The sequence below is a fragment of the Rhinolophus sinicus genome, linkage group LG01, assembly GCF_036562045.2.
Source record: "Rhinolophus sinicus isolate RSC01 linkage group LG01, ASM3656204v1, whole genome shotgun sequence".
Lineage (NCBI taxonomy): Eukaryota > Metazoa > Chordata > Mammalia > Chiroptera > Rhinolophidae > Rhinolophus > Rhinolophus sinicus.
This window is the reverse complement of record NC_133751.1, coordinates 120612445-120638761: the sequence shown is the minus strand read 5'-3', so window position 1 is coordinate 120638761 and position 26317 is coordinate 120612445. Positions and strand designations below refer to the sequence as shown.

The 26317-nt window shown below is 39.5% G+C and overlaps 1 protein-coding gene and 1 long non-coding RNA gene across 3 annotated transcripts in view; one reads left to right on the top strand and one right to left on the bottom strand.

Annotated features, from left to right (window-relative positions):
- Nucleotides 1-398: 398 nt before the first annotated feature.
- LOC141572171 (uncharacterized) lies at nt 399-18807 on the bottom strand. The gene is made up of 3 exons (XR_012497374.1): nt 18594-18807; nt 746-845; nt 399-626 (listed from the first exon to the last, which is right to left on the bottom strand). It is a non-coding gene; the product is annotated as an uncharacterized LOC141572171 (long non-coding RNA).
- INSIG2 (insulin induced gene 2) overlaps nt 18344-26317 on the top strand; it is a 24499-nt gene continuing 16525 nt past the window's right edge. The window contains exons 1-2 of one of the 2 annotated variants that reach the window (XM_019748228.2): nt 18344-18414; nt 24147-24533. In XM_019748228.2, the coding sequence (XP_019603787.1) occupies nt 24290-24533 (244 nt within the window). In that variant the 5' untranslated portion in view covers nt 18344-18414; nt 24147-24289. The remainder of the gene's footprint in view (nt 18415-24146; nt 24534-26317) is intronic. The other variant, XM_074335385.1, reaches the window with a different exon arrangement.

The following is a 26317-nucleotide window of genomic DNA, read 5'->3' as shown; positions in this document are numbered from 1 at the left end:
AAAATGGTGGCATTTCTTAAAGGGTATTAATCAGAACATTAGTCTGGCCGGATGATTCTAGAAAAAGAGGGTTCTGTTGTGCGAACTATGCCTCCTCTTAGAGATTGACCAGGTACATCGGACAATTAAAGGACATGAGAAGGCCTGTTGTAAAGACATTTGTATAACCATAAATTTCCCAAACATTGAACCACAGAAACTTTTTTCCATGGAGCATCTACGATCATTTCATAGAACCCGCTTTGGAAAACAATGTTTTAGGGAAACAGAGCTGGAAATAAATATTGTTAACAGTTTCTAGTTGTGGCTTCAAGTTAACATGAAAGACAAGAGGGAGGGGCGGAGAGAGAGAGAAATATTTAAAAACTCAAATGACTCTGGAGGGATGGAAGTAAAGGGTAGAATTGCAGCCTTTTATTTATTGTAAGTATTTAAAGTCGACCCATTCTAACCTACCCACAACGTTCAATTGCAGGTGAACAGGAGTCCTGAACATGCTGAGAAAGGACAGCAACAAATGAGGAGCAGGATATTTAAACATATTTTCTTCTATTTCCTTGTTGTCGTTGATGTTAAACTTCTGGCTTTGTTCCCTTCTTCCATGTCCTTCTGGAGCCTTTGTTTGACTGAAAGCATGAAAATGATTGTCATCCTGAGCTATTCTTGGCAGGCAGAACTGAGCTTAGAGGGAAAACAAATTTAGGATTAGCAAGTTCATAAATATCCCCATCCAGACCTAACTCACCTCCTCTGTGGAGCAGAGGAAGAGCTGTGCAGACGAGCGAAGCAACCAAGAATTCCGTTGCAGTATCTGGAGAGTTCACTGGGAAATTCTAGGAAATGTGCTGCAAACAAGTCAGACTTTACAATCTAATTAAACATAATTCTATGTTAAGGAGGCTCTTGCTAGCATTTAATAGCATTTTTTTCTTCCATGTGCTTCTGGGACATCCTAGTTTTTATGTACTGTATTGCTCCCTAGTTTTGTCAGCTCATTCACTTTGTAAGTATTTATTAAGGACCTACTATATAACAAGCACTAACAAACCAATGAGGAATAAGACATGATTCCTGCCTTTGAGAAACTGACGGTCAAGATGGGGAGAGAGACACAGACGCTAATAAATGCAATCACATGTTACAGATGCTGGCCTAGATACCTGCATAGGGATAGGGAAATCCAAGGGAAGCACTTGTCAGGAAGCACCTGTCGGTTCTACCTGGAAATGCCAGCTTCACGCACGGGATAGCCGTAGCACCAAATCTTGAAAAATGAGCAAGTGGGTATATACCAGACAGATAGGCACTCACATCCACCAGAAATACTTTGTTGGTGAGTTCCAGGTACATTTGATGATCACAAATCCTTAAGCCCATCCCATCGCTGTGCCTTCTTATATTTGAGAACATTGTATCATCAGGGATCTTGAAAGTGGAGCGTGTGAACCCAGGTTGGGGGACGTCCAAGATAATCCACAAGAGTGTGGGAAGGAAATGTCAGAGCTTTAGAAATTTTTATCTCATCCCTTTAAATTCTCTACTTTTGAGTTTTATAATGTACATATGAATATCATTATACATATTTATAATTTATACACAAATATACATATCTCAGGGGTGCATGGTGCAAACTTTCTTTTTACTTATGGGGTGCAAGATCCCAAAGCTTCCTAGACCCCCTATATTCATTATTCATTTATGAAGTGATTGCAAATATCACTTTGGTCTTCTTTATTCAACAAACTATTCCTTAGAATTTTCTTAGACATTAATCTTTTTTTAGTAAAAATAACATTTTTACTAAATGTTTTATGACTCTACTATGTTCCAGGTTCTGCGCGAGGCACTTTGCATAAAGTACCTCAGTTAATTCTGATAAGAGTCCTAATGAGATTGAGGTAACTGTCCCAGTGTGTAATTGAAAAACTGAGGAGCACAGAAATTTAGGAATTTCCCCCAATTAAAAGATGGCAGAACTGGTAGTGAAATTAAATGTAGTCTGACTGAAATGCCATCGTGTTGAACAATTAACAATTGCCTTCTCAAAGTCAGTGAAAATAAAGTACTAATGGACTTTCTTTGTTTTGTTAAAGATGTTAGAAATTAAGTATTCATAGCCTTTTGCTCTATATATTTTTCTATGAAAATGTGTATGCCTGTGAACAAAAGCGAACTCTGATGCTTATTAGATTTATTCCTAAGCCTTTTATAATTGCATTTGATTTTTGAAAATGTGTCTATCTCTTCTTTGACCTAGAAAGAATTATTTATCTCTGATCATTTACCATAAATAGAGAACATTTACTTACTATATGTCAGACACTGCAAAAAAAGAAAAAAAAATCCACATAGTGTCAAGTCTCTAGTTAAGTTACTATTCAGGGTAATCGCTAGTAGAAGAAGGAGTCAAAATTCGAATCCAGGCAGCCTGACTTTGGCTTTGGAACCCATGCTGTTAATAATTAGGCTATATTCCCTCTGCAGAAAAGGGCATAAAGTTGCCTGGATGAGGATGCTCATTGCAGTGTTGTCTACTATAGTGAAAAACTGGAAGAACCCTAAATGCCCATCAACAATGTCCATCATTGTATTCCATTTCCTATGGTAGATCCACTTGGAATAGAACACAATAAATGCTCTGCAGCCAATATCAATGCTAATTGTATTGGTTTCCTAGGCTGCCATAACAAATTACCACACACTTCATGGCATAAAATAATAGGAATTTATTCTCTCACTGTTCTTTAGGCCACGGGTCCAAAACCAATGTGTTAGCAGGGCCAAACTCTCTGAAGGCTCTAGGGGAGAATCTTTTCCTTGCCCTCTCCAGTTTCTGGTGTCTCCCGGTATTCCTTGGCTTGTGGCAGCATCACGTCAGTCTCTGTCTCATCTTCACATGGCCCTTTCTGTGTCCAAATCGCCCTCTCGTTCTCTTATAAGGTCACCAGCCATTGGATTTATGGCACGCTTTAAATCCAATATGATTTCATCTGTAGAACCTTAAATTTCAAAGATGCTGTTTCCGAATAAGTTCACATCCTTAGGTTCTAGGTGGACACAAATTTTGGGAGAACACTACTCGACTCACTGTAGTAGGAGTAGTATTTACTGAGGTGCAAGATGAGATATTATTAAGTAAAAAATTAAAAAGCAGGATGGCTAGGATGATTTCATTTTTATAAAAAGCTATATGTTAATGAGTGTATACATGCATAGAAAAATGTTTAGAAGAGTACACATCAAAATGCTAATATTGATTATGTCTGTGTACTAGGATTATAGGTAATTTTTTTTTTTTGCTTTTCTCTTTATTGTTTTCTATAGGGTATGAATTTTTTTGCTATGAATTAAAAATAATCAGAAAAACAATTTTTATTTCTTATGTTTAAAAACAAATCTATATGTGACTCAAAATTTCCCAAACACTGTAATGACAGAGTATGAAACCCTACTGGTCTTGTACTTTTGATGCTTATAGAAAAGCACTTGGGAACAATCATTAGAAAGGATTTTGCCTTTTGTTCGCACAGAAAAACAGTTTACCAGCTCTTCCCAGTTTCCTAACCTCAAGTCCTTTGTCACCGTTCCCCCCACCCTCACCCCGTTAACTACAAAAGGCCTCTACACCCAATTTTTACCTCTTGGTTATGGTTATACGTCTTTTTTTCTTTTTTTTAATTTTCTCATGTGCAAAACATCATCTCACCAATATTGTGACTCAAGGAAAAGATTGTGTTACTGTTACTTGTCTTCTCATATTGTGGCACCCTGTCTCAATGCTAAGAAAACATGTGGTTATCTAAAAGACTAATTTCTCTTTATAAAGATACTTTTTAAAAAAATGTTTATTTCTCATAATTGCCTAATGTATTATGAGAAACTGAAATGGCTTTTCCCAGTACATGTTTTTTTATTGTGGCAAATCTGCTGATTTTCTAGACATACTAGTTGTCGATATGTTACCATTAGCTACTTGGATGGGGTGGCTTCTCTACTTGCTATCTCTGCAGACAGGGTTCCAATCCCTTGGCATGTTCAGACTATTTTTGGCATCACCTTTGCAGTTTAGTTTCATGTTTTGTAACATGAAAAATATATTGGGAAACTCTTAAAACAGAATAATGTTGAGACTATTAACAGATCCATGTAGACAAATTTACTACGAGCTCCCTCCCAGAATGAGAATTCTCTGAGGGCATAACCTGGGTTTCTTCCTTCTTGTATACCCTTGCCTAGTATGCTATCTGGCCCATAACACTCACTTAATGAGCTGGCTAATATGGCCTCCAAGACGCTAGACCTCCCTTAGTCTCACTAGGCTGAAGTTCAGAATATTCTTTTTCCATCGGCGATGGGGAGTGACAATGCCTGGCAGAACCCAAGGGAAAAAGGGGCCAGCAGATTCTTCTTACCCTGCTTGTGAGTATGCAAATTTGTCTCTGGGATACAGGGCCCGCAAGTGAGTCTTGGCCCTTAGCTCTGGGCACACTTGCTGTTAGGCTGTGACTTAGGGATGCAAGAAGATGAGCGGTGGGGGGAGTTTCTTCAGTGATTATGAAAAGGATTAAAGATCAAGGCAATATTGCCATCTCCCGATCTATCCCACCCCAGTCATCAGTCAAAGCTCCCTGCCTCCATTCCCCCACCCCCTGCCATGCACGTTCTCTAGATGAGCACTCTGTGTGGCCCCTGGGACCAGCAAACCCACAACATACACTCCCATAAAAGACATATAAGACGATGTCCATGAACCCCAGCCACTTCTGGGAGGAGTGTTGTGTTTGACTGTATTTATGTATTATTTGGTGAGTGCGTGGTAAGAGGGGTGGTTGGGAACAGCCAGGGCCAAATGGACTCAGCATTTTGGAAAGTGAGCACAAACACTGGATCCCATTTTTCCCTGCAGAGACTGGAAGGAGCCCAGAGGAACTCTGGTTTACACAGGGGGGCAGCTGCTGCCTCAATGTTACGGGTAATTCCCTCAGCCGAGGTAGTAGGGCAGAATTGTAAGTGTTGAAGAAATGCTCTATCCTCTCCCTGACCACATACGAGATTAAGAGTGCCAAAGCTAGCTGAATGTTCATTTTGTGATTACTGGCATGACTGAACTTGGTATTGTTTCAGCAATTGTCTCTCAGATAAAGGAGGTAACATTGGTTAAAAAGGAGTACAGATTGAATAGCTTCATTCAGAAGAGTCTCCCGGATAATATCTGGAGTAGAACACACCTTCCTGCTAGAAGAATCACAAAGAGAAGAAAGCATCTGGGTCATTTGGGATGCTGAATAACTGAACAACATTCTGCATAATTATTGGAGCAGGAAAGAAATGCCTCTGTTGTTTGCATCATTTCTTGCTTCAAAAGAAAAGAAGCTACAAAAAAACCGATAAAGACAGATGTAAAATTTCTGTTTCAAGACTCCCAGTTGACACTGATAGATTCCTGTTAAAAAAGAAAAAAAGATGTTTTCCAAAAATTAAAATAAAATCTTACTGTAAAAATAGCAAAATTGTCAGGAGGGGAGAAAAGTAGCCTCAGATTTGTGAGAAATATCAATCTTCAAAGTCCATTATCTAAAGACCTTGTACATCAATACTTGATTTGAATTATGGAGCTGGGCTGTACCTTCATTTACATGGCATTTCCCCAAGTAGCCAGATAATATCAATATCTTGCATTTATACGACTATCATCTTCCCAGATGGCTTCATTAAATTGTATGTTTTATGAGACCCACATTCTGAAATGTGGTCATCTCTGAATGAGAATGATGCTCCTGGGTAACTCAGGGCAAGGGGAAAACTGTGTTTTGCATTTATGCTGTCTTTCTATCAGCGACCATAAAAATCTTCAGTTAGCAAGCATTTCCTGAGCATCTGCGTGGGCAGAGCCCGAGACGAAGCTCTATATGGTAACATACGGAAGATTAAAAGGCGTGGTCCCAACCCTCCAATACCTCAGTCTCTATTCAGGACATTTTTTTCTGTTTCACAAATGTGAAAAGTTGTGGCCAGAGAACTTTAGAAAATTGACAAAGGTCACGTGGTATATTTGTTCCAGAAATGGGAGTCCTCATTTTCAGGTTGTGGTAAGAGTGGTTTTGATGATAACAACTACAAATGTTTAAAACATTTCAAAGATGTGTGTAAGTGGAAAGGTTAAGGCTTTGGTTTTGGTTAAAGAAGAAAAGACCAGTTCCAAGAAAGGAAAATGAAGAAAGGTCCCTTATGTTGTGATATAGATTTATTAACATTATTAAATATCTAGGACTGTGGTACCTGCAGTGAGGGGACCAAAGAAAAGCAGGGCTCCAACTCGGAAGAGCTTGGCCGACTTTGGAACTGAACTACTGCCTATATGTGGTGATTTCAAGGAAACAGGAGATATGGGGATATACGACTATTACATTTGAAATAGAAGATCATACATCATGGTAGAAATCTCAACTCTCTAATACTGATCTGCTTGGGATTTGGGATGAGTCACTTCACTTACCTGGGCCTTTGGTATCCCATTTGTTAAGCAAGGGGCTGGGTTAGATAATCTCTAAGACAATTTTCTATTGTATAGAATTCTGTTATTCTATGTAAATGAGACTATGGGACCATGTGGAACAAGAGGTCGGAGAGTGATTACCCTGATGCTTACTTAACTTGGTGAAGAGAAGGGACAATATTGAAATGAAAGTTTTAGTAACCCTTCCTTAATGTACCAATAGAGCATTTTCACCACATCAGTTTACTGATCAAAATATATTGGACTATACTGTCAACCTTAAAAGACTTCGGCTGACTTCAGATGCATTTTGAGTAATGGATGACTCATCTCTGTTCTAGATTCTCTATACCTTTTTCTTTCCTAAGTTGGGATCTTCTTCAGAGATGTCTAACTTGTGCTTCTCTCAGTTGGTAATAAAACTTTTAAAGTTTTTAGTTAACAATGAAACCATTCCCTGCAAAACATTCTAAATTTCAAAATATTGTTCCCACAAAATGAAAGTGGTAGGTTATATATTAAAATTACAAGAGCTATAAAGATTCAGAGGGCAGAAAGATCATAATGGTCGGAGGTAATCAGGAAAACTTCAAAGTAGAAATGGGGCTTAAAGTTTGGCCTTGAGGAAATTTCAGATTGGAATTGTTACAGAAAGAGGATTTCTAGTTCTAATGGTATCTTACAAAGAGTAGGACTTCCCAAATGCAGGTCTAAGGACCATTCTGATCCAAGATGAGGTTTTCACTGACCCATGACTACTGAAAACAGTGCAGAGAAACATAGCAAGTATGTCTGAAAACTACATATAAGCAATTTAAAAGACTGTTCTTCATTTTGAGAGTGTCCCTCCCTCATTTTGGTGTTAAAATATCCTGTTATAAAGTGATAGTGGTCATAGATAGTAGATGCTTTTATTTTGTGAAGTAATGGTGTCAGATTTGGCCTCTCTATGATGGTCTTTCTCTTTCTCTTTGAAATTTTCCTGGCCCAGGAAATTCAAAGATCTAGGTACCACCAGTTAGGTGATTGATCATTCCTAATGTTTGGCCTCTACTGCTGCCCTCACCCACGTAGGCCAAGATGTTGAGTACAGCTTTCTAGTAACAAAAAGGACCACTGCATTTTAGGATTTTATTCCCCATGATACTGTCATGGCAATAAATGCTGGTAAGGCTTAGCCATGATGTTGATAGAGTTAAGTTTAATATGCTGGACCTAGGACGTGTCCCAGGTCTTTCAACGATAATAGCACCCTAGAAAACACCATCTGCTCTGTAGACTTTCACTTTTTTTTAGAGCTACATGCTACGCTGACAGCAAAAGAGCTGCCAGCCTGTTTACCAAAGTCCCTGCTTTATATTGATTGAATAATGGAACTATTGCCCAATTCTTCCTCATTCTGTTATAGAATGACGAGATTGTTGGATTTGTACTTCAATACAGGAGTGCTGAGATCCTTTCTCAGAAGCCAGTCTTGGGTATTTAAAGTGCTACTTAACTCATTTCACCCAGGGTGGGTCCATCCCTCTAAGTGACTGTGTAAACACTCATTTCCCTCTGGAGGAAACAACTGTGGGGACATACTGTTTTATTATACAACACTTTATGGCTTTGTGGTTCTGAAGTTGCCCCTCATATCTCTAGGCCCCTTCCTAAGGTGTATAAGGGATTTCAATGGTGATAGGAGGGCCGGTGCTGTGAAAAAAGATAATGAGCTTTCTGGATTTTAATAGGCACATTTTATACATGTTTTCATCAGCACACTATGATCTTTGGGTTTATAGAAATATTTTGAAAAAAGATTTTAGAAACACAAACTCTGATTTTATCTTTTTTCAATTCAGAGGTAAAGGAAACTAAGGCCCAGTTTAGGTAGTGACTAGCTCAAGGTCACCCAGCTACTTAGCTGAAGTGCAAGGATTTGAAGTTGATCTAGTGTTCTCTCTCCTACCTCCCTTCAATACCCCATTGGAATTGAAATCATTGCAATAGCCACTGCCAAGTACTTAACAATGGATATTTGATGGTGGTCCTTTAAGTCTGTACCGGGGTGGTTTTCAGTTTTTCCCTTCATCAGCACAGGAAGGCAAGGACATCGTACTGACTCTAATATTTCATGCTTAGCTCTGGATTCCCTTGGTTTTATATTTCTGACTCTTCCCTCAGTTTCTTGTAGGGCTTTATGATTTAATTTAATTTCAGCTTATGGCTGGCTTTGGTACCCAGAAGAGTGGTAATTTGTCCTTTAAATTATTCACCCAGGGGAGTCGGTGTTCTTAGAAAGCGAGGGGGGGAGAACCTATAAGCTTCGTCCCCTCAGAGGGATACATGACACACACTGATACCTCACTCACTTGTTCTCTTTCCACAATACCTTATCTCCTGTGTTCAGCCCTGGTTCCTATAATACCTTGTATTTCCGCAGAGCTTTTCACATTAACAAATAAAGCAATTTACAGAGTATTTACACACTGACTAGTGACTAATTATACACCCGCAAGCACTGCAATCATTCTGGAAAGGCAGCGTTCCTCTACATTAGCTTCTCTGTAGGGAGGTGTCCGAGTGTTATTTGCAGAGAGAAATTTGGAGCAAGTTTCGGTTCTGACATTCAACTGTTCAACATAGGGGCAGTTCATATAAACTAGGATGTACCTCTAGACTTTGTAGTTCAGGCCTGAGCTTGGAGCTAGAAGGGTTACCAAAGAGAAAAAAATGGGTGATCATGACCCAAATTGCTGATAAAACCAGGCAAATAAGTATGCAACAACTTACAAAGAACACATGATGTTATAAAGTCACCTGCCAGGGTGTTTGGTATAGATATACAGGTGACGTTTTATGCAGAATTGGCATACAGAATGAGGAGATTGTTGCAGTTTTCTCTTAAAAGGATAAGAAGTGAATAATATTGACAGCTACTATTTAATGAGTGCCCACTATGTGCTAAGTTGTTTACATGTATTTCATTTAACCCCACTGTCACTTAATTGCATTGTTGTCCCCATTTATGACATAACATTTTCTAGGTTTTAAAGGAGTAACACAATGTTCTCCAGTTACACAGAGAGCTAGTCAGGGCGTATGGGAGTTAAAACCCAGGTCTGACTGTTAACCATGCCGTTATACCTTGCCCACCCTAAGAACAGGATGACAAGCATTGACAAGAGGCAAAGAGCTGGTGTGAACAGTTAAAGTGGGTTATGCAGACAGAAGAAAAGAATCAGTAGCATTCCATTTATAGGGAAGCTAAGAAAAGGAATGAAATATTTTCAAAGTTTAATTTTTGGCAATACAGTGGAATGGAAGCGATGGAAGGGCTCCTAATAAAACTGATATGGATTCAGAGGGTGCTCTTTGAGGAATTCAAACAGAAAACAGACAAGCAATCATGTTCAAAGATAAAACAATATACGAGTAAGCCTATACGAATGTTCGACACTAATGTCCAGAATGAAGGGAGGTGTATAAAAATACTCAGTCACCGAAATGGACCAAAACGGACTTACACACTCATGTGAAGGAAGAACAAGTAACAAATGCCTTTGTTGCATTGTGCCTGGGCTCTGTTCACTGGCACCATTAATCAGGTGGTGGTGTTTGTTTGTTTTTGTTTTTTGCTTTTAAGGAGGACACAGCTCACAGTGGCCCATGCGGGGATCGAACTGGCAACCTTGGTGTTAACAGCACCATGCTCTAACCAACTGAGCTATCCAGCCACCCAATCAAGTGGTGTTTTAAAAACTTGTTCACAAATTTTCTGACACACCTCTCATTAGAGATATAGTCTAAGTCTCCTCTCTTTGATCGTGATCCGTTGACCAACAGAGTATGGCAGGAGTGAAGCTGAGTGACCTAAAGGTGATGCAGGAGCCACCTGGTTGGATGCGCCACAATACACCTGGTGAGGATGTCAGACCCAAGAGTATTACCCAGAGGAAATGACCCATGTGCTGAGGTGAGGCATTTACCATTGGGAGACCAAAGTAGTACAGCCAAGGCTTAGGAGCAAAGAGAAAAGTCAAAGTGTGAGAAGTATCAGGCCTAAGAAGGGAAGTAGAAATGAAAGATAAAAATAAGTCATAGGGTCAGACTGGATACAGGTCAGACTTGTGAGGTGGAAGCATTCAGGACTGAAATTATGAACAACACAAATGTAAGTGGTTTGGGACGATGTCGTAAGTTGAGCAAGGCACATTTTCACAGCCACACAGAAACGTGCCTAAAGTGTAAGGAGTCTGATACTTGCAATGTTGAAAGACAGGAGGAGGAAAGTAAAACCACTTAACTGCTTTAATTCCTATGTTGTTTTCCAGCTGAAAGATTGTCAGAAAGGGAAGAGCAGCCCTAACAGTAGTTTTTAAAAACAAGGTAGGTGAGGAACTTGTAAGAAAGCCCTGCGTGTTCAAAATGCGTATACGTCTCATGATTTAGATGAGGTACATTTCTCGGACACTGAAAGAATTCTGGGGTAAAACAGAAGAACGCCTGTCAATAAATTTTGAGGAATCTTAGGAATTAGGGAAGACTGAAAATAGACAAATGTCTTATTCTCAGAACAAAGGCGAATCCTGTAAACTCTAGATGGGCTTAATCTCTTGGAAATCTTCTAAAATAAATCATTAAAGACACGATTTGCAAGCCCCCAGCAAAGAAGTCAGTATAAGGTAGTGAAAATGAAGTGGTTAGTTTGCATTTCTATATGAATTTATCAATCTCTAATGATATCGCTCTGAACATGAGCTGGGTATACAGTCAGCAGCGTTCTTTCTGATGAATGGATTTACGCCAGTCAAAAGGCAGCGCTCTCTCTAGAGCCCACCACAGCCTTCTTTGCTTAGCACTGTACTACCCAAAATGTTTATTAAGGGCTTGGAATACGATTTTGATAGCATGCTAGCATGCTGTGGCAGGCTAAAGGCAACACAAAACTGAGAGCTCATCATTAGATTGAATGGTGGAATTTGTGCCAAAGAGATCTTGACAGGTAGTAACTGTGGACATGGTGTAAGAAGAAGGAATGGAACAGGAAAGTCACAAACACGTTTGTGTAGGCATCCACCCCTCATCCTCAATGGAAAACATGGAAAAATCCAAATACCCCCCAATTCTACCCACAACTATAAAAGAACAGGATGGAGAAGATGTGGTTTGTGCACATGGAAATGATTTAAGAGTTGTTTAAATTTAACAACTCAATACAACTTAATAGTGGGATGTAGCTGCCAAAAATGCTACTGTGATGGCACGTTGTGTTAAAGAAGATCCAGAACAAGGGACGTGATGATGCAGCTCTGATGTTTGCTCTGGAAGTGACCCTACGGAGGGGACATCGACAGACAAAAGTATGTCCAGAAGAAAACAACAATTATGGTGAAGGGATGGGGAATCTGTCATATAGAAAATGACTAAAGAAACTGGGTATATTTAGCAAGGATGAGAATCTGCGGTGAGTGCAGAGTGGGAGGAGAGATGAAGAATTTAGAGGTTGTCGCATGGAATGGAGTCGGAGTGGTTTGCATAAAGGAGCTGAATACAATTGAACCCTACAAAAAACTTTCTCACAACTGAAGCTGTGCAAAGACGAAAGCAGTTACCTCAAAAAGTGAGGAATTTCTGATCCTGGATGCATTCGACAGAAATAGGAAGGTTAGTTGTCAAGAAGAATATCAGGGGTGGCCAGATGGCTCAGTTGGTTAGAGCACAAACTCTGAACAACAGGGTTGCCAGTTCGATTCCCACATGGGATAGTGGGCTGTGCCCCCTGCAACCAAAGATTGAAAACAGCGACTTGGAGCTGAGCTGCACCCTCCACAGCTAGATTGAAGGACAATGACTTGGAGCTGATGGGTCCTGGAGAAACACACTGTTCCCCAATATTCCCCAAAAAAATTTTGAAAAAAAATTTGAAGTGATTAATAATACCCACAAAACTATGACCTTCTATGACTTTATCAGATGTATTCCTTACAATAAGAAGTAGTTTAATGATGAGGAAATGAAGGATCAGAGAAGTCAAGTAACTTGCCCAAGAATCCCCAGCTGGTCACAGGGAGCAGAGACTGGCACCCAGATCTGTCTCATTCTAAATAGTGCACGTGCTTTGCCACTACCCCAGGCTTCCTACTAAAAGAAAGCTGAGCTGTAGGAGAGGACGCTGTATCAATCTTTAAAACAACAGAGGAGCTATGGGATCTACCTCAGCTAAAGTAGAATATTAAGCATCAACAGGACTCTCCAGGCCATCACTGAGCTGCACATATCATTTCCCAGGTTAGGGTGTCTTTTATGGTTCTATCATACTTCAATACTGAATTTTATCAAATCTGAGATCTGCTTCTGAAAAGCCTGACATCTTTTAATTCTCTCTAATCATTATTAGAGCATTAATTCCTAGCCTTTAAGAAAAGCAATTAAGAAATTAAAGAAATTTAATTCCAAAGAAATTAAATTTTAAATCATTTCAAATACTTTATTTCTCTGGAAAATTCTTTTGTTAGTTTCTGTTTGTGGCAAATCCAAGTCCCACGAGAAAACTAAATTTAAGCCCTAGAGTTTCTATAAGTGTGTATGTGTGTTTTATGTCGATTACATCACCTAGCCATATACATATTTCTTTTGGGAAATTTTTAACTATTTGATCATACGTGTCCTCCATCTGTTATTAGATGAAATCCTCTTTGTGAATCAATTTATCAATCTAGCAATCTATCATCTATCTATCTAATCTATCCATATATATGTACACATATATAGTTAGCAAATCAGGGGAAATTCCATGTGAATGGGTGTTGCAGACCTGAAACAACAGTGTGGTGAATTAGCAAGACAGAAATCTTTTAGAGAACACCTTGTTATGTTTTTTGACCTCAAATTGTGTGGGCCCTTGTAATAATAGCTAGTGTTGCCTCTTTATTCTTGGTCTCTATTATTGCCTCTCTGACAAGTAGTTTATAGTCTATAATCTTTCCAGTTGTCCTCTCACCTCAGTGTTTTATACCTCAGTGACTTTGTCTTAGAGTTGTTCTACATTTGCTTGCTCGACCATGGTGACCTTGTTTGGGCTTTGTTTAGTTTATTTGTTGCCTGACCACACATACCAAGCCTTACAGGGACCATTGACTTTATATACATTCAATTTATTGACTTTAGTCGTCACTGCTTCCTAACACACCCAAAAAGCACCCTGAAAGGGTTATACCAAGGCCACCACTAAAAGGTGAATGCCCAGCTCACTGCCCTCTTCTTTCGGAGCTGTGGAGGTTCAACCTGTCCTGTTCCCCATCCATCCCCCGCTTTGGTCACATGGGTTTTTTTTCTTTTCCTGTAACCAGCACTGATCTTACTATAATCACAGATTGCAGTAATGCAACCATGAGAATTCAGGTTAGTTTGCCTGCTTGTGACTAGATTGATTTATAATCACCTCTATCATTCCCCTGCCCATCTTATTTTTGGTTTGCTTGAATGTGGTACAGAGTTTGTCACTGATTACACAATTAAAATCAGGTTAGAGTTCACCCAGGGGAAAAAAAAAAAAAAAAAAAAAAAAATCAGGTTAGTACTTGCCGGAAACATTTAATGAGCTTATACCCAAGAAGATAAGCAACCCTATTATAAAATCAACTCACATTTCTTAACTACTACTGAATAGTGGGTGACCTCAGTGTAGAGATTTACAAAATAATAAATAACTTACATTGAATATCAAGGAAAGGTATAAATGCTTTGTCTACAAATATACCAAGAACATTCCATTATCTCAGAGTCTGTTAAACTAATACAATAGAAAAAATTTATTTTATGTGATGTAAGATTTAAAACACGGTCCTTAGATCTATTATTTTTTAAAAGGTACTGGATTAGGAAGCAAAAGATCTGATTTCTATTTTGACCAGACTACTAGTAAAGCTTGGGCAAATCCTTCCTGTCCGTGAGCCTCTCCTGTCTACCTGACAGCACTAGCAAAGGAAGGAAGGACATCATGCACTTCAAGTAAAATGAAAGCCTCCTTTCCCTGGTACAGCCTGCTTCACTCCTGGGGCTAACTGCCCCATGCACTTCCGGCCCAGCAATTAGATTGCGCCCACTAAGAATCTGCTGTGATTATTGTCAGTCGTGTCCTTGTAATTACACAATGCAAAACAAAATTTGTAAATTGATGGACTGAATATATAAAAAGGGCAGTTTTATTTCTATGACAAATAAAAGCTATGGAAACTTGGTTAAGGTGAATGTCACTAAAGAAACTTGCAGCTGGATTAGATGTGAGCTGGATATTTGTACAAGTTTGGACAAAGCATTTAGAAGGGTTTATTTCACAGGCATTTTGGACTCTATCAGGCTAAGGCCAGTTTAAACAAAATTAGACATGATGTTTTTGTATTTACTGAGGTGGGGTGAATTTGGAATATAAATTTGCCTGAGGGCCAACTTGTGGCTATGTTTCCACAGGTACTTATTTATTTTTCTTAATTTCCCTCTGCTCGGCTCATTCCCTCCGGGTGTGCGTAGTGGTATCACTTCATATTACCCTTATGCCAATGGTGCTGTTCTTCTTGGTCCCACCTTTTAAATTTGAGGCCTCTGAACCCCAAGTTTAGCAATGTCTTCTTGACTGAAAACTTCACCAAAACAATTTCAGTATTTTCTAATCAGCAAAGATTTCAGGGCAAGACGGGCTTCCCTGATCTGCTTACTTCTCTAGGGTCCTACATTTTCTTCCATTTTTGGCCTGGTAAACCCTCTTTACTTTTTCAGCTCTTTGATGATACTTAAAAAATATTCCAACATAAACTTTTGTTTTCAGCACGAGGGCTTTTCTTTATAACCTGGCCCACATTCCATCCTGTAGATTTTTAACAGACCACCTACTCATGATTCTTGCTGAAAAACCAAACCAGTTTTTGAAATTGACACGTCCCTCTGGAAGAGGGTTGTACCAGATCTGAAAGCTTAGAATACTGTAATTGAAACATTTCCTAAAGTAAAACTAAAACCACTGGGTTCCTTTGCATTACATAGTTCTGTCTCCAACATGCTAAAAGACCTTATAAATTTTAGGTGGACAAATTGCTGGTAGGTAATAACTTCATTTCACCTCTTTTTCTTGTTTTTTCTTACCTTGTCAGTATTTTGAGAAAGCTAAATTTATATAAATTATCTAATACAGTGCTTTCCAGTAAAACTTCATGCAATGATAGAAATGTCCACGTGGGGCCATTGCACACTTGCTATGTGGCTAATGAGATTGAGGAACTGAATTTATTTATTTTGTTCTAATTAATTTAAATATCTGTACATGGCTAGTTCCTGCCCTACTAGACAGTGCAGATTCTAAGGCCAATTTCTTTATGATACTTAGGGATAAATACTGGTTATATAAGAAGGCTTCATAAAAATACTTCTGTGACTACAGTAGAACCCAAAACATTAGGGAGAATTCTACTTATTTGCTTTCAGTTTTTGTTGTGGTGTTTTGATGTAGGGATACATACAGTGAGGGACTCAAAAAGTCAAGGAATTTTGCCTTTTTGAGATTACAGGATGGATCATTTATTAATCCATTTCATCCCTCAACAGCGATCATCTGAGCACGTAGCACATCCCAGGCACTTGGCTCTGGATCTCAAGAGAAAAGCAAAACAAGGTTCCTGCTCTTGTGAAATCTGCAGTCTAGTTAGCGAAACACACAGTAAAGAGTTAAATTAATATATAATTTTAAATTGAGCATGTGTGCTACAAAGATGATGAACATCTCCATATTCTTTTTCTTGCATGTTTTTAATTTGGGTAAGGCACCAAGTCCAAGGTTCTTAGAAGCTTATTAAGGCTTAGTCATCAACCCTTGGGCAATAATGTTAGTCTAACAATAACTCACTTCAACAAGGCAAATTAACTTTTGTAGGTATTTGTATTAGCTAAGTAAAGAGTTTTTTGTTTGTTTGTTTTCTAGTTTACCTTTTGGCCCATTCAATTGGGAGACCAAATAACATGTAAGGTTAATGAAAAAAACTTTTCTCTGAAGTCATAGATTTAGCAAATCATTGAGATTTTTGCCCATGAAAAGGACCTTAGAAATAATCTAGACCAATCCCTCATTTTACAAATGAAAAAAATAAGCCTAAAAATGAATTTATTGGACATGATTATGTACTTGCTGTCATAGCACCAGGTTTCAAGAATCCTTTATCAGTGTTCTATTGACCATATTACATCGACTTCAAAGTAACCCAAAGTTGTTTTGATTTTTCAAAGTTTTAGTCAATTTATATTCTGGAATCAATATGAGATTTTAATGTTTCCATGACAACAAAAATTTAGTACAAATTTATGAGCTTGACATTCAGATCTCATGTCTCACCATACACCCTTCCACACTCCAGGGTCTACATACAATGTCTCATGTTTTTCCAACTCTGAGCTCCCACAGAATGCATGGCCTCATCATATCTGCCCACTTACGTTCAATGCCTACTGAAAGACTACATCTTGTGTGAAAACTGTCCTCAAACCTAACCAGAAGATGGCAATGGCTCTTTGTATTTTCCCTAAAGAGTTCGTATTGTGTTTTGTACTGCAGTAGAAATGACTGCACTGGATAGAAGAACCTTAGGAACTGTGGCCACATGGTACTTGCTCTTTTAGGTCTTGTTCCTCCTTGCAATCAATAAATATTTACACTAAAATAAATGCCTCTGTAGGTGAAAATTTTCCATAAGCATTTTCTTGAAGGCAATTTCTAAGTATTTGAAAAAGCTGGGTTTGGAGACATGAGGTGGATAAATAGGACTCATATTGCTTTATAGAGCCTTCACATCAGCACATTTTGAAGTTGCTGTGTCTTTTCTGGGTGCTTTTTCTTTCTCTTTTTAAAATTCCTCATCTATTCAGTACAGTTGGCCCAGATCTTTTTTTAGTGCTATTGTAAATACCTACAGGAGAGAAATTTAAGAGCTATAGGAAACATTAGAGAAAACAAGAAAGGTCATCTACTTGCCCAGATGCATTTTGTTGCAATTTAATTTATCCTTCAATTTTCATAAATAAATGTACCGATAAAAAGGTCATAAACATAAAAATCCATCATGTTTAGCAGTTCAAAGTAAAAACAACAAAGGAATTTCACTAACGGACACTGCACTGCAAAGCTCTTACAACAATTACTCTAGGCCCAAATTTCAACCAAAACTTTCCTCAAGACCATTGTAGTCTGACATCCATATTATAGTACTACTTCTGACAAGTCAGAGGTTTTCTGTATTTTCTCCACTCTGCTGTAAACCTCTAAAGCTCTTCCTAAGAAAACCATGTTACCTGGTCCAACTTAGAGAACGATTATCAGTGACAAACACATAAAAGAGCTGTAGGATGGAGATGAGAGAAGTATCAACTGTGCTCCTCTCCCAAAAGAAGTTACGACTTAGTAGAGAAGGAAAAAAAGGTCAAGAATAAGGCCCGGGAAAAGCACAAATATGTAATCCTTAGCGGGAGAACACAGCGGCCTGCGAGCTACAGATCTCCTTTAGGCTCCGAGGAGAGAGACACGCTGAGGGCTGCGCCTTCCAGAGAGTGTGCGTGTGTTAACGCGCGATTCTCTTACACCGCCCACAGGGTCTGGGCACTCGTTACAACCCACGACTGCCTAGTTGGCAAACAACAGCTGATCTGGCATCCTCCCACTACCTAGATGGTTCACTCCTACACCCAGCGGCGAATTACTGGCAAACCGGAAGCCCTTTTGCCCCGGCTCGTCCGTTTACCAACGAGTGCGGGTCAGAACCGGAAGCTCTTCTGCCCCGATCGTTGGAATGCGTCTGCGTCGGGCGCACAGGCGCAGTGGAGCTCGGGCGGAGTTGTGGGAGGGGGGGAAAGGAAGAGGTGGAGGGGGGCGATCCCAGAAGATGGCGGAGGCGGGGGTGAGTTGGGGGTCTCCCGGAGAAGCGCCAGTGACTTGGGGCTGAGGGAAGCGACCTGAGGAAGGGGGTGGCCTTCGGGAAGAGGAGCTGCTGGTGTTTTCGCAGCCTAGGAACCCTGATGGCAAGCGAGGGGAGCCAGGACCGCAGATGGGGCCTGAAGGGCGAGGGGCTCCGCTTACCTGGAGAAGGGTCGGAGAGGTCCGGAAGGGGACAGCGGGGTCGGGGAGAGGCCATAGGAGAGGTCAAGGCTCCCCGGACATTGAAAGAGTGTCTGAGAGGAAAGAAGGTTGGAGGACGGCGGAGAGCGCGACCCTGGAGATCCGATGGGGGTGGAGGCCGGCGAGCTGTCAAGCATGGAGCTGTCAGGACTTGGGAGGCTTGTAGCCCGGGGAGACTGAGGCTTGGGAGGGGGGTGGATCCAAAAGAGGTAGGTGTTGCAGTAAGTTTAGAATCCACAAAAAGGTATGTTGATGTGGAGTTAGAGGAGTGGGACTTTGGCATTTTGGATTGGGACTGGAAACCTTTGGAGTGGGTGTGTCGGTATGCCAAAGGGAACTCTAGTCAACACCTAGAAGTCCGTTGGTGATAGTTACTGGGATTTTAGAGTTGGTCAGTGGGGATTAGCCATCCGGAAAAGGAAAGCAGTGTGGATGATGGGGCCGGGGGAAGGGTTGTAAAAGAAATGATAATGGACCCATTGCCCCGTTAGTGTTGGAAAAAAAGTTATTGAAGTACGGTGTTAGCTAGATAGTCTAAGAAAAATATTCACGAAGAGCTTACTGTTTTGTAGGATTGATGAAGAAATGCTTTAAGAAGGAATGGATAGATTTGACAGCTGGGTCACTGAAACTGGCCCAGATCGGTATTGCAGTGGGGCTGAGGGTTGCAGGGGCAGACACGCTCCAGTCCTGGGTGCTGGAAGAATGAAGGCAGCCAAGCAGTGGCTAGAAGGTGTTTTGTAACTTTTGAGTTTGGCCTTGATAGCAAACCACTCTGTGGGAATGAATGAAGCTGATGTTGCCACTAATAGGTGTCCCACAGGAAGAAGATTTAACCATGTATTTTCTATTTTCCCCCTTCATTCTTTCTTTGGACATTATATTGAGTAGTGTGTTTTGTTAGAGTTCTCAGTATATATCTGACATAAAATGACCAAGCTGTGAATTGTGTACATTTGGGAAAGGTTGATTCTTTTGAAACTGACAGCTGTTGATTTTACATATGGTGGGCTGGAAAGGAAAGGATAAAATATAATTCAGCAATTTAAACACAGCTTGTTTTCATTGTTATGAGAAAATTATTCCCCAACAATGGAGTAAACTTTTTAGGGGCTGAGATTTGACATTTAAAAGCAGTAATGGGATGTGAATGCTGCTTGTTTAATGGTTTCTGTGTTTGGGTGTTAATGTCCATAGGAAAAATGAATTTCAGTGTCTTCAAGGCAAACAAGTTTTTCTTCCTGGAAGTTTTTAGTGTCCATAGCCTATGGGTCACATGTGTATGCTTATGTTTAAGGAGAGTTAAACTTTTTCATTGATTGAAGTGTGTTTTTACTAATGTTAATGCTTATTCTATTTCGAGGATGCCATTGTAATTAAGAGAGCATATGGTGAAAAAGATGTGAGGTAGTAATTTAATTTTATTATTTAGTAGCCTATGTGACCTGAGCACCTGAAGAGACCAGGTTATCTGAGGGAGCAAACATACTTCTGTGACTACTAATCACTGGAAGATGAATGATCTTTGGTTTTAGGGGTTGTTGCAATTCTTAAAATACAACCGATTTTTAAGGTTAATAGGAGATTGTATTTGTGAGTTTGTTTTCAATTGCCTATTGCCTGAAATTGTTTCAGTGGCAAATATCAACTTTGATTTTCATTCACAAATCCCAGAATCACTTACAACCCTCTTTTGTTCATCTAAAAGTGGTAATATTAATCCATTAACAGGTAGTCATATTCATATACCTGGAATAATGTTTTTTCTAGTTTTGATGATTTGTTGTTTATCCAAACTATTTGCACTGTTTTTTGTTGGTTTTGTTGTTGTTGTTGTTTTTGGTTGTTGTTGCTGTTGTTCAGTAATATCTTTATAGAAACTGTACGTCAGGGCTCAAGGTACAACAGTGTTTCATGTCCTGTGGAATTTTTTCTTTGTCAGTTGTTGAAAAAAGGTATCACTTTGGTATTAACGTAGTTTATGAGCATGACTTTAAAAACTGTTCCTTGTGGGGCACTTAAATTGTTTTGTATGGTGTTTGTAGGTGGAAACAAATGTAGTGAAATGCACAGTAGTCTGGATGTGGAGTCAGAATGCTTGGACTACCTGGTAACAGTTTTATGGTCTGAGAGAGTTACTGAGACTATTTTATTTTATAGAATGGGAATTAAAAACACTTGCCTACTTACCAAGATTACTGTTGAGGATCTATTGAGATCTTGTCCTCTAAAGGGTATTTTTATACCACACACTTCTTCTTGATCAGCAAATTATTTCTTGAGTAAGCTCAAGTTTTCACACATACATTATTTTTTAATTTTGGAGAACCGAATTTATCATTGATGTTAGAATAATATTTAAAGGCAGCGGTATGCTTTGTTTTCAGAAAATAGTATCAATACATAATCAGAAAACCAAATTTTAAAGCTAACAAATTAAGGGATACTTATTCCAAGAGTTTTCACTTTAACCCACTCGCCAACTGTGTGACTAATATTGTAAAAAACGTGGTTTTGTAGGATCTTACTTGATCCACAGTAGGGACTGAATGGTCTTGTGGCGTTTCTTACCCTTTTCATGAGTCTGCCCGGTTCACTTCACAGGTTCGTGGTAGCGAGATCCAGTAGAGCACTTCACGTGACCACTTTGGTCTCATTTGCTTTGCCAGTAAAATAAGAGAACTGTTAGATAGCTGGTCCTTCACTCCTTTTGGGTCTTGGGCTTTTTGAGAAAAATGCATATATGCACAACTTTTTTGTTTTTGTTTTGCTTCAGGCTCACACACCTCTTGGAACAGGTGATCTCCCAGTTACCTTCCATTTCTTAAATTTTAGGGTACCATGATTCTAAAGCATTTTAACTTTTATTTTCGTCTACAGTAATTATATACTACTGTATTATGTAGGCACAAAATTAGATTTTGGGGCTTTTAAAAATTGGCTTAAAAACTCATTCAAATAAACATCAAGCAAATGTGTTATTTTTAAAGAAAACTTTTGGGGTGAAGTAGGAAACTATAAGAAGCACTACCAGTAAAGGTTGAATAAACAGCCATGGTAGAATAACATAAATGAAGAGTGTAGAAAGTCTCTAGCAACCTTGAAATACACTGAGGAAAGAGTCTCTAGCAGTCTGGCTCTTAGTGGAGGGTATTGGCTTTCTGGGGGCATTTGAAAATACGTAGTGTCATTTTTAGCTGTCTCAGACTGGGGAGGGAGCATGCATTGGCATTTATCTTAGAATATCTTGTAGTTGAGATTATTTTCTAATATCTATCCATCTTTTCAGTAACTAAGTCATGTTCCCAAGACCCATGTGCCAAAAGAGAAGTCTGAGGAGTTGGGCTGGACTGGGACTCAGGCCTAGAGGGAGCAGAAAGGGTTTTAGGGTCAGTCTGATGTAAGGGAAAATTCAGGTTCCAAGACTGCATATCATGTGACCATATGCAAGTTGCTACATCTCTGATTTACATCTTCATTTGTAAAGTGAGGATCATCATACCTGCTTTTAGGATTATTCTGAAGACTAGGATTACTCTGTCTCGCACGGATTAGGCCCTCTGTAAAGGGTATTTTATCAGTAGTCATGCTCGTGATGATGAGGAAGGTGAAGAAGAGCGCTGTAGCTACTGAATACCTCGCTAAGTGCCCAGAGCACGTGCCCTGAGGACATGGCGGATACCACAGCGAGGAATAGTCTGCAAGACCAGCTCAGGAGGAGGTGTTTTCCGGACTTTTTCAGTTGGTGTTGACAGTCTGTTGTCCCGTGAATCACCAGTCATACGTACTGTTTTCTCTAGTCCTCTAAGCTGGAGGGCTCAGTGATGCTATAAACTGAAGTAGGTTTGTGAGGGCTACGCGTGGCTTGAGGACACAAGTCTCCCCCTGGGCACAGGGGCTCATGAAAATACTCTGTTGTCTGTTTATCCCATGAAACTGATAGGCTGTGCAGGTTGCTAGTGCTTACAGATATTCTCGTTTTCATACTGATTATTTCTAAAGTTGGCACCTCCTCTATTTACACATGAATTTTGTTTTAAAATTTAAGGTAGTTTGAAACGTGGAAACGCAGAGGAAATGTATTTTAAATGATGATTAAGTGCTAGGTTTGCTTTCTGAAAGCCCGCTTAACCCCATGTTGTTTGATTCAAAAAGTTTGCCCAGTTTCACTCAACAAATCGGACTACATACACCTCCCACTCTGGGCGAGGCAGGCACCTTTCTGGGTACATAGACACAGTGGGGACGTGATAGGGAATCAGATCTATAGGAAAAGCTTATAATCCGTAAAGCAACTGTACGTGTCATTATAAGGCAGCTATGAGAAGTGCCATACTAAACCTTTAAATACACTGCTTTGCGAATTGAAGGAAACATCATTTATGTGCTGACTTATGATGATGCCCAAGATGAATTATTATAGGGTGGGATGAAAGTAAGTGACAAAAACAGTCTGTGGAGTATTATCCCATTTCAAAAATGATAGCATTTATAGGAAACAGAGAAAAATATGCAACAGTTTTGGAGGCTGAACGTCATGATTAGAATGAGGGCTTTGGAGTCATGGCATGGATTTGAATCCCAGCTCGGCCTCTTGTTAGGGGTGTAAGCTTTATTAAGTGACTTAACCTTTCTTTGCTTTTTGACCTCACCTGTAAAATGGACATAATAATTGCACTTACCTTTTAGGGTTATTGTGAAAGTTATATGAGTTACCATATGTCAGGGCCATAGAAAAGCCTGAAACATACACAAAGGAAAGATCACTTTGGTTGGAGGAGTGAACAAATACCTACACTGATTGTACGTTTTAGGTGTCCGGATCTATGTGGACAAAACTCATTAGAGTAGGTTATTCTTCATTTTTAGCTTCCTTTCTTCTGCTGCCTACTCCACTTTCTCTGGAAAGCTCCCATGACTGCAACAAGGGTGGATTGGGTCAAGCCAGGGCTGGGACGCAGCTGGGGCTCTGGGGAAAGGGTCAGGTCTGGTTTCTGTGCGTGGGATATGTGTAGGTGAATGTGCGGTGGTCTGCTTTTGGTAAGACACTTCTGAGCAGAAACTCAAATAGATAAGCATGAAACATTAAAACATGTCCTTTTGTTCACATTTTATTGTGAACAATTCAACAATTTTCAGTCAGAATGTAAAGTATAAAGATTCAGGTAGATGAAACAGAAATCTGGATTTTAATCTTCCTGATTCTGGTGAGAGTGTCTCATAACCTGCTCTGCTTTTCTCGGAGGCAGCACAAGCTGTTCTTACTACTATTCTAACCTTTAAGTCTCTTCAGTTACTTATTCTGTCCTAGTAAATGTAAGTGGAGTACTTCATTTTTTTATTACATCATGCATATAAAAATGTTTTTTTAAACCTCTTCTTCAGTAAATAACTAAATAAACATTTAAGTTTGTCATTTCATTATTTGTCCTTTCAAATTAATTAGTATTGAAATCAGGAAAATTATATAATCATTAGACCCACATTGATGTTTTTTTTTCTTATCTCTTGCAGGATTTCTGGTAGGTCCTGTTTTAGGACAAGATGCTGTACTGTTGAAACGCCAGTCTAATTTGATTCACAGACAGTTGGCTTTTCTGCTGGGAAACCAATTTTTTTTTTTTTTTTTTTGGCCGACTTACTGAACTTATGAAACCATGGCAGAAGGAAAGACAGAGTCACCTGGGCCCAAAAAGCATGGCCCCTATATCTCATCTGTGACTAGCCGGAGTGTGAATTTGATGATTCGAGGAGTAGTGCTATTTTTTATTGGAGTATTTCTTGCATTAGTGTTAAATTTACTTCAGATTCAGAGAAATGTGACACTCTTTCCACCTGATGTGATTGCAAGCATCTTTTCCTCAGCATGGTGGGTACCACCGTGTTGTGGCACAGCTTCAGGTAGGTGTAGGTTGTTTCCGTGATGCTGAGAAAGAAAATATGGTCAATGAGTGTGGATATTGTCTGAGCAATACTTTTTAAAAAATCAGCTTTATGGAGGTATAATTTAAATTCAATAAATGTACCTGCTGAGTTCACACAAATGCATACACAATTAAGCTATGGAACATTCCAGCCGCCTGCAGACTCTCTGTGTCCTCTTGCAGTCCACTCCCTTTCTCCAGCTTCAGGCTTCCACTGATCTTTCTGTCACTAGTTTATTTTTGCCTGTTCTGGAATGTAATATAAATGGAATCATAGAATATGTACTCTTTTGTGTCTAATTTCTGTCTGACCTATGACCTTTAAAAATGAAATCCTAAAAACTTGATTCCTTTAGGGATGAAGGTTTTAACCTCTTAATTTTGCCTTTTCTTCAGCCCACCTCATATAAATAAGTCTTATTTTAATCCTGGTCGCCACTGTTTGGTTTTAAGGGTTTGATGTGTGTGTTATGGTCTTGTTTTTGAAGATGAAATAGTTTTATTCAAGTTTAAAGCTTCATATTGTTATTTTTTCAGATTTTTATATATGCTTCTTTCCTTGACATCTTGTTTTCAGATGTACCTCAAGGATAATAAATACTTAAAGAGATCAATAAAGTAGATTCTCTTTGCTTGAAATCATTATTTTCCTATTAGATACTTTAGATCTTTTTTGGAGGGCAGTGTGTAATGAATACATTTCAGAATTCCTATTGATGCTCACCTTCCATAATGGACAGCCCTTTAGCTTTTTCTAATGACTGAGACAAATAGATTAATAATAGTTTATTAAAGTAATAGAAGGAAGCCATAATTGTATGGTAGAACAGAATTCTGATTAAGGGCGAAAACTGCTTTTTTTGAATGTCTCATTGGTGTCTCATACTTAATATACATAAATACCTTGCAGTGTAATGGAGATCCTTCCTGACTTCCATCCTAGAGTTGGAGGTCCAAGGGTAAGGAGTTAGGTGTGCGATGCTTTAGAATGACCTTTGCATCTACCCATGGCAGGGATGGAAGGGTATTGTCATGGTGAGGTTTCAGTGTGGGGTACATATTGTGTCTCACTATTACAGTATTCACGTCAAAAGAGAAATTGTGAAGGTGATGCTTCTTAGTGGCCACAGGGTTCTTATCGTTCTCCGAGAGAAGATGGAAAATATACCAAACAGGCAAAGAGAAGACAGCCTAAATTACGTTTCCTCATTCTCTTAGTCCTCGTGTATTTTCCTTTCTTTCAGAAAGGAAGTTTAAATTCAGAAAAGAGAAAAAGGAAGTTTTCCCAACAACTTTTTCTAGTTCTTTGTTTATTTTCCACTCTGGTATTGCTGCTGTCTGATTACCAAGAGAAGCTTTCAGAGACTTAGAAGAACGTATCTTCTAAGAATAGACGAAAGGAAGGTCAGAGAAGGGGAACTATTACTGAGTGTCTGCTAATGTGCTGGGCACATCCCTTAACCCCAAGGGTCTGCAGAGCGACTTCGGGAGTGAGATGTATGGCATCGTGCCTATTTGGGGGGCGGGGGGGGGGATGAAGAAGCTGAGATATGAGAGGATATCAGTGAACCCAGGGTTCTGGAGCCAGTGAATGGTTCAGCTGGTCGTGTCACGCCGGGGAAGGCGAAAGGGGGCGCTACTGGCACTCTGCGCTTAGGGCACCTCTTTCAAAGCCTGCAGACTGAGTGCCAGGCTTGGATGGCAGGCACTGGAATGTGTTGCACGTTCTGGGCGGGGGCAGGAGACCTTGACTGAGGTGTC